The 9,507-nt window shown below is 37.2% G+C and overlaps 1 protein-coding gene across 1 annotated transcript; it reads right to left on the minus strand.

Moving 5' to 3' along the window:
- Positions 1-1,087: 1,087 nt before the first annotated feature.
- Positions 1,088-2,775, minus strand: LOC149209208 (GDSL esterase/lipase At4g10955-like). The gene is made up of 3 exons (XM_089398541.1): positions 2,746-2,775; positions 2,524-2,615; positions 1,088-2,410 (listed from the first exon to the last, which is right to left on the minus strand). The coding sequence occupies exons 1-3, from the start codon at positions 2,773-2,775 to the stop codon at positions 1,231-1,233; spliced, it is 1,302 nt and encodes a 433-aa protein (XP_089254667.1). The 3' UTR covers positions 1,088-1,230.
- Positions 2,776-9,507: the final 6,732 nt, after the last annotated feature.

Below are 9,507 nucleotides of genomic sequence, written 5' to 3' on the forward strand. Positions count from 1 at the left end.
TAGTGATATGATATCATCTGGAACTTAATTTTGTTTTTTTATTTTGTTTTTTTAGAGTTGAATTTATTTATTTATTTTAAATGATATTTTTTATTTATATTAATTTTGTGTTTGGATTTTAATAAATATATTAATATGAATTTTTTTGGTTTTGAGTTGAATTTAATTTATTTTTTTAAGATTTTTTTTTAAATGATATTTTTGTATTTATATAAATTTGTGTTTGGATTTTAGTAAATATATTAAGTAGTACATAGTTATATTTTAAAAAAAATTAGTGATTTTTTTATTTTTTTTTTATTTTTTTTCAGAAAATTTTTAAAGTGGACAAGGGAAAACTGGTTTCTGTAATTATATATTTTATAAAAAAAATCCACCAAAAATAGATATTATGTCATATTATTACAGATTGATAATACAATTTTTGATAACTGTGCAATGTTAATTCATTTAGTTCTAAGGAATAGGAGAGAACTTGATTATTGATTTTTAAATCTCTTAATCTTAATTTACACCCTTCATTAACACATAAGTCTACATCCCTTCACCAAATTCTGAATCAGGAGAAGGAAGTATCCCAAAACTGAATCTTGTCATAAAAAGCATAAGCTTAAACTTTGTTGTTTGCCATGCACTCTAAACCTTATAAATACTCTATAACTTTATCTTAGTAAATACTTTATTTTAGTAAATACTATAAATTTAGTAGCAACCATAAAGCATCCCTACCCTCCTTATGCCATTTCTTAAAATTATTTTTTATATTTATTTTATAAAAAATAAAAACTATAATAATAAATAATTAAATTACTCACTAATTAATTTAATAACTAAAATTCTGGATCTTATATATTATTTTTGCTATTTATTCCTTATTTTTTAGAATTGATTAATTTTTTCATTTTTATCTTGAAAATGAAGCACAGTAATTGGTTCTAATAATATGATTAATCTAAAAAAAATATTATTATTTAAATTACAATACCGTTAAAATCACAAGTAAAAAAAAGATAAATACAGTAACCGAACGCACTTGGAAAGGAGCCGTGACTTCTATATTACAGTTTACTTATTAAGTACAGAACTCGAATTATAATTACATACAAGTGTCTTACATTACGATTAATTTTCTGGAAACGGACAGGACTGTAAATTTCTGACGAATTAATGGTCAACCAAAACTATGCCGATGGTGTTCAGCGATATTTCATTCCACTAGAATGCCGAACATTATCTACATTCATTGGGAAAAAGGCTAATCTGCTTACAGTCAGTTAAGAGCTCGGGAGCCCACCATTGATCAATCCTGTGAACCAACCATGGATCAGTCCAGTGCGCGTTTTTCAGATCCGTCGCCGGGACCGAATTAAGCGTGAGCGTCGCAGACGGAATGAAATGCGCCACCTTTGACTCAATGCCAATGGCGGACAGAAGCATGTGTTTAATGGAAACCGGCATAATCTGCGTTTGATTGAAATATTCAACATAGCCTGAAGATATCTTGTCATTCTGATTAACATAGAGGCAAGGAAACCAGCCGTGCAGAGCGACAAACGCTTTATCTGACTCGCTCAGGCTGCGTTCGTCCATGCCTCGCTTGTTATTGGCCACCGCGTAATTCAACAAGAACTGGCGGATTTTGCCCAAATCGGCTTTTATTTTTTGAGGGAGAGCGGAAAAGAGCGAAGGGAACGGCGGATTGAAAAGGTGGGCCTCCAGGGAATACCCGTCCTCCGCCATGTGTCTTCCCACCAACATTCCGATGGCGGCACCGAGGGAATGCCCGGCGATCCAGACGTTCTTGGCACCATGGGCGCACACATAATTGTGGACGAGATCGAGAGCCTGTTGGAAACGAGTTGTCTTGTGGAGTCCGTTTCTGAGGATGTGTAGATTGAGGTTCATGTCTCTGAGGAAGGACTCGGGGCTGTGGTGATTTGTTCCTCTGAAAGCCACCACAAACTCGGGCAAGTCGGGGCGACGGACCTGCCCGCTCCACTTGAACACGGCACCCACGATGGTCATGCCCTCGTTGGCTTTTTCGACGAGCTGGAAATTGAAGAAGCTCCACCACTTCTCCGCCAAAGCGTCCTGCCCCAGCCTGCCCGCCTGCCGGTCGAATTCTAGGATCTGCACTGCCCTCACTAGACTGGCCGCTATGCATCGCCTGTGATTGGGATCTGACCTGCAGAACAAGAAATGATCGAAAGCAGTGAAACTAAAAAAGTTGCCTCCGACTCTAAAAAGCGGATGAAATAGAGAACATGATTTTGGGGCAAGTATCGCAGTGGTGTGATTATTGATGTTGTTACCAGTTGATGTTAGTGAGGTGGCAAGGCCCTGAAATTTCGAAGATCTGGCGCTTGCTTGCCATTTGTTTTTAGTGCTCCCGGCATTAACCTCAGAGAGTCTGTGGCACCAGAGAGATTAATATAGCTTAACGAATTTATGTTTTGGAATTATGATTTAAAAAGTTTCTTTGCTCGGAATGGAATATTTCAAATAATTAAAAATTTTTTGGACGAGTCCGGATGATGCTTCACGTGCTTCGATTTTGACAAGTCTGTATGATGCACAGTAGAGATGCCATTCTTCTTTTCCGAATTCGAGCAATCCTGCTAGGTTCGTCAAGTGTACAATTAAAGCAATTAAAAATTCCCACATCTGAGATACGAACTATATGTCTGTATTACGTAACCAAAGACCAATGGGCATGCATCATCTACCAGTCTGCAAATGTGTCACCTTTACATTCTGCCCTTTATTATATTCCATCTCTTATTTTCATATCGGAAGCCACTACACGTTAGATACGACTTCTAATATGCCGCACTTTACTGGACCAATGATGTTATCCATTCCAATATATTGGCCCAATAATCTGTAGCACCAGTGGGCCTTAACAGATATGCTGCACTTTATTGAACCAATGGTTTTACCGACTTCAATATATTGGTCGAATAATCTGTCACAGCAGTGGGCCTTGGAATACATTCCTCTTACATGGTAAGCAGCGTATGGGTAAAAGCTAAATGTAATGGCAGCAGGTCATGGTTCATGAGTAGGCAAGTAGAGAAGTACAAACGTCAAAGACGATGGAGTTTTCAATTAAACTATGGAGGTTGGGTGTTGGTTTTATTAGTCCCAGCCGTCAGCCATGGTACTATAGTAATCGAAATGGTCTTTTTAGTATTGGTCCGTATAAATTTTTGTAGCTTATAATATTTTTGTATTAATTCGGAAATTTTTGTATTAATTTGTGAGGATCAATAAGTCTAATCATTATTTTATTTGGCTTTATGAAACCAAAGCTTAGGATAAGAATAGATAATGAAAAACAAATTGAAACAATTCGAAACTGAAATGAACTAAGGTTAGTATTTAGTCTTAAATATTTTATGTTAATCAAACTATATTGTCTATGGCTAATATTGTTTACTGCTACATGTACTCATGCCACCGCTTTTGTAAGGCTCCGGAACCAGAACTTCATATGCCTATGTCGCTAGTGGATCGGTTCATTGATTAGTAGGACCAAGGGGTAGTGGATCGGTTCATTGATTAGTAGGACCAAGGGGTACAACTGTAGACTAAGTCACCACGTTCGTGTTTAGCAACCTTGAAATTCGAATAAAGTTCGGCACCTAAAATTTTGCCTATAAAGTTCCACATAAAATTGGACATATAGAAATTTGAAAAAAAAATGTATATATATAATATAAATCAATTTAAAATCAAATTCAAAATCCGTAATGCACACTACAAACACATAAGATTATTGCTCAAACATTTAAATCATTTCCACATAATTTTATAAACCATGAAAGCGAGTGCCAATAAAGAACCAACTTCAATACATAGTAAACAATGTGAGAAATTCATCATAGACATTGGAACCCATATCAAATTCAACAAAACCATGTGCCATATCATATTTCATATATTGAAAAACAATCTGATAAAAAAGTATTCAAAATATATAAACTCGAAAGTTTAAAGTAGCTTGGTAGTTTTAAAAAATTGTTCATGCAAAAAGTAAACTAGAAATCTGAAACAAAAACACAAGTTTTATTATTGATGTTCCTGTGGCCCACTTGTTATATCAAAAAGTTCTATATCATCAAGAGTAGGAGCTGTGAATCCGCTATATGCTTCAGCATCAGATTCATCACTCAATTCCCTGTCAATGTAAAAGTTAGCTTCATCCCTTGATGCATTTGGAACAGGATCAATCCACAGAGTAGAGGAATTAGATGAATCTATAGCCACATTTTTCAAAGCCAACTGCAAGTTACTACGAACATAAACAAGGTCTTCTAATCTTCCAGATAACAATCTATTTATTTTCTTGGAATTAGTGTGGTCAAAGGAACTCCAATTCCTTGCGTATGCTGATGCACTTGATCCCTGGCTTAAGATACAAATTGCAAAATTTTGCAATTTTGGTGCCCCTGAACCATAAAATTCCCACCATACTGCTAGATCACTTATGCTCCTATCATACTTTGCTGATTGTGTTCCAAATAACCCTTCTTCTAACCTGTATGCCCTCAACTGACTTCTGACCAAATCTATAATTACTGGATCTGGATTTAGCTTCTCAATAGCCTGTATAAGTCCATTCATGACTTCTTCATCCCTATGTCTTGATAACCCAAACAATCTAGAGTCCAAATAGCATGCTGCTGCATGTAATGGACTATTCATCATCTTCCATCTTTGATCAATTAAATCCCATATCTCCTGGTAATCAACTTCCACATTATTAAAAGCATTGCAATGGCGTCTTTGCAACAATCAATGCTTTCATAAACAAAATCGATACAAGGTTTGTCACTATCAACCATGCGGAGCACATTAAAAATTGGGCCACATATTTTTAAAACTTTGTTTGCATTTTCCGAAAAGCCATTATTGAGCACTATTTGTTCAACATTTCCCCCCTTAGTTTCTTTTGAAAGGGTAGATCTCTCCCACTCAGTGTTGCAAAAAACAGCTCTTAGGCTTGCTTTTTCCTCAACAACTCTTTTCAGAGTAATATAAAAAGTGGCAAACCTTGTATCACAAAGCCTCAACAACTCTTTTGATGCATTCTTCCTATATATGCTCAAAGTGAGATGGTGGTTGGTGATGAAGTTTGCAATTGTTTTGGCTCTTCGCATTGTCTCATTGAACCGAGGAAATTTGGCTAAGTCATGCAACATTAAATCCAAGCAGTGAGCTGCAAAAGGGGTCCAATAAATGTGATTATACTTTTCCATAATCAACTTCCCTACACCAACACAATTTGATGCATTATCTGTAATAACATGGACCACATTTTTCTGCCCAACCTCTTGAATTGCTTCATCCAAAATTCCAAAAATAAATTCTGATGTCTTCAATCGATCCATTGCATTTAGTGTCTTCAAGAAACTTACCCCTTGAGGATTATAAACAAGCACATTGATCAATAGGCAATGACACAAATTTGACCAACCATCAATCAAAATTGTGCATCCTGTAAGCTTCCAAGTCTCTTTAATCTGAACCAACTTTCCTGTCACTCTTTCTTTTGTTTTATTTAGCAAAGTTGTTCTTAAAGCTTCAGATCCAGAAGGAACATGGCCCTTCCCAAAATCAATGGCCTTTTTAATTACATTTTTAAAATATGGACTCCACGCCATATTAAAGGGAATTGCACATGCATAAAGAATTCTGCAACACCATCGTCAACTTCTTGTCTCTCCATAGATTTCCAGAATTGATTTAATGTTTTGGTTCCACCTGTTTTTACTTGAGTAGAAATTGATCCACCAATTGTTGAGATTGAATTAATGGTGTTGGAGGAGCACATGGCAATCTCCCTCTCAACTCACTACCTCTTATTTCCCCTTTTCTCCTTTTCCATCTTTGAAGTGAAATAGTCTTTCTCCACTGTGGTTTTTTGTTCATCAGAGATCTTAGTGAAGCCTTCAACACCACCTCCACTTCCATTGCTAATACTGAGAAGGTGATCCACTTCTCTAGTTAAAGAGCTAGTGAATTGATGTCCACATAACCGACACAAAAGATTTTCCCCCTCTTTTTTGACAAAATTCCATGCTACAGCAGTTGATTTTGGGGGTGCCATTGAAATTTGAAGGTTCAGAACTTATGGTTGTTGAAGACTGAGGTGAAGGCTTGAAGCTTGAAATGTCTGCAATTTTTTTTTTAATTTACATTTTTATTAGTTTTATATTTTTTGTAGAATGAAATTATGAAACTATAATTTATAAAATAAATTTAAATATTCTGGATCTCTCAGGCTAAAGCTTGAGAGTCCAGACACTATATTTAAAAAACTAGTAAATTGTAATTTGTAAAATTGTATATATTAACTTATTAATTTTTAACTGATAAAAAAAATGTGCATTTTAATTTTTGACTTACCTGGAGGCTAGATTCTGAACAATGCGGCTTGTTGAAGGCTATTTACGATTTGGTTGAACTGGAAGTCTGGAACAGATGCTCAGGAGTCTAGACAGTGGACTCTGGAGTCGACGCCAGCGGCCACGAGACGGTGAGACTGGAGTTTGGACTCTAAAGACAGGCCACAACATAGGCTGTAGTGGGCCTCTAGTGGCAATGTTGTAGCCTGTGATGCAGCATGTTGTCGGCCTGTTGTGCCCTCCCGCTCAATGCCGCTGCTAGTTCTCAGTGGAATATCACTACTCTGTCATGAGACGTTGTGTATGCTAATGCAATTTGTGAGAATGAAACAAAAATAAACCCACCCTATGTGTGGAATACATAAAAAACGATTTGTCATTTATTTATTTTTTTATTTTTAAACAATGACAAAAAAAACGCTAAGTAACTTAGGCGGGCCCGCATAAAAATAATTTTTTAAAAATCGGATAAAGTCGAACTTGAACAAATTTAATGGAGAATTTCAAGATGAATTTAATTTTTGGTGATCAAATTTGGTGATTAAGTTCGGGTTCGAGTTTGTCATTTTGTTTGGTGAACCTGATCGAACAAATTCGAGTTCGCTTGAAGTTCGGTGAATTTCGAATCCATAGGATTAAATTTGTTGAAGTCGTTGACTTAGACTACAGACATAATCTATTGAATCGATTGCCTCATTAAAACTTAATCAACCGAGTCAACAAAATCAACGACATTAACTGGCTCTGCCCTACCCTTCCCTACGCTTCTCTGCTGGAGGATTTGAAACCAGAGAATCTGTTACTAGTTTTGGGTAAATTGGTTCAAGTCCAATGCCTCGATCTCGATCTACTGAGTAAACAACATAATCATTGGCTATAACAAATGCATTCAATGGGTAGGGTAGGTAGAAGGATGGGTAGTACATGCACTACGGCTGGTCCTACATCTTTCACCCATCATAGTATGGATTGGGACCCACTAGGTCGTTGATAAATGGATACTTGCTATAACCCAATTGAATCAACCACTCTAATGAAATTATAACCCCTTACCGAAGTCATAATCCACTAGAAGCACAAACACCTTCACTCAGTAGATTCAGTAGATATGGTTGCCTAACTTATAGATAAATACACCCCGCCAACTTGAGATATGTTTACCTATCGAAAGAGACGTTGACAAAACACACCTTCTAGCTAAATCCACCTTTTGGCTAATCCAATCTTATAAGGGGACACCTAGTGTGAGTTGGTCTTGCCTTCCAAGCTGGTCTTCTTACCTTCTAAGCTGGTCTTACCCCTTCCTTCTTACTTATGGGCTGGCCTTGGATTGATTCCCTTGAATCTGAGCTGCCCCTTTGATTGAGCATAGAATAGTACCTTAACTCTCCTCAGGCCTTGTAAAAGTGATTGAACTGCTAATTTTTCTTGTTGGAAACGTAAGTGCCCCAATAATGGTGTATTGGATTATAGACAATGTTATTTTAAACAATTTGAACAATATGGTGGTGACCTTTGATAGTCCCTAAATATCCACCAGAAGTTCTAATGGACATGCTAATGTAGTCAATGGCCCATAGTCTAAATTCATTGATCTGAATGGGTGGTATCTCCCTTGCACTTCACTTTCTCCCTTCATTTAGGAGGGTAGGTAGTAATCTATCCCTAGAAAATCCTCTATGATTGGTGTACCAAAAAAGGGTAAATGCTCAATGTGAATGGGCATGTGGTTGTAAATGTAGGTTTTAACCCCGTACAGAAATTACCTACATGCAAATTCTAAAAACAGAAAATAAACGATGGTGAGAGCATAACACATAAAACAAATATACACTGAGATTTCCGCTAGATCCCAAAACCGGGACTACCGCATTGATTTTTCATCATATTCCTTTCAATGTTATAATACATATATATACATGTCGAAGCATCTATAAACCCCAATCCATTAACCTTGGATTAGAACATAACTGTAGTTCCCTTGACCAGATCTACAAAATACCATGGACCGAAAACCATCACGTCGAAAGCCATGTGTGAAATCCATGCACAAAACCATAGGTAGGTCCATCCACCTAATATAGGGTCCAATTTTTTTTCCTAGGGCATGGGCTCCCGCCTCCCTCAAACCCCCCAACAAGGGGGGTTAGCACCCCTCGTGTGACCCCCTCACTGCACCCAATGCAACGAAGGGTGGGCTCTGCCCCCCCTCTAACCCCCCAGCTTAACTACCAAGCCTAGTCATGGAAAGAATATAACACAACCCAAAATTCTCCCACTTGTTGTTTTCTTTCCATAGGGGGCCACAAGAGAGCTTAGTCATTGATCTAGCCCTGCAACGCCCATTGTTTCTCTACACAAAGAGAACTTATCAGTGCTCACAGACTTTGTTAATGCATCTGCAATATTATTCAAACTGTCCACCTTTACCAGAAACACCTTTTTGTCTTCTACCATATCCCTCACAAAGTGATACTCAACATCAATGTGTTTTGTCTTTAAATGATAAGCAGGGTTCTTTGCCAAGAAAATTGCACTTTGGCTGTCATAGTCTATCCTTATAGCTCGTTGTACTAACCCCATACTTGAAAACAATCTCTGCAACCAAATTGCTTCCTTGCTTGCATGAGTGGCTGCCATGTATTCTACATCTGTAGTTGACAGTGTCGCTACAGATTGTCTCTTACTCATCCAATTGATTGCACCTACAAATAGGTTAAATACATACCCACTTGTAGATATTCTTTGATCCAGATCTCCAGCCCAGTCTGCATCAACAAAGCCATGGATGTCCAAAAATATGTTCAATCCTGGTCCTCCTTGGTAGCACAAACCATAATCACTAGTGCCACACAAATACCTGAAAACCCACTTCACTGCTGTCTAATGCTCCTTCCCTAGTTTTGACATAAACCTGCTCAATACTCCCACTGCATGTGCAACGTTTGGTCTAGTATAGACCATCACATACATTAGGCTACTGACTGCACTTACATATGGAACACGAGAAATGTCCTCTTCCTCTTTTTTGTGTCTTGGGACACTGTTCAATGGATAAATTTACACCTACAGGAATAGGAACCTTCATCGGTTTACT

Source organism: Pinus tabuliformis, chromosome 1_2 (genome assembly GCF_031772625.1).
Source record: "Pinus tabuliformis cultivar Carrire ecotype Pingquan chromosome 1_2, CPIR1, whole genome shotgun sequence".
NCBI lineage: Eukaryota > Viridiplantae > Streptophyta > Pinopsida > Pinales > Pinaceae > Pinus > Pinus tabuliformis.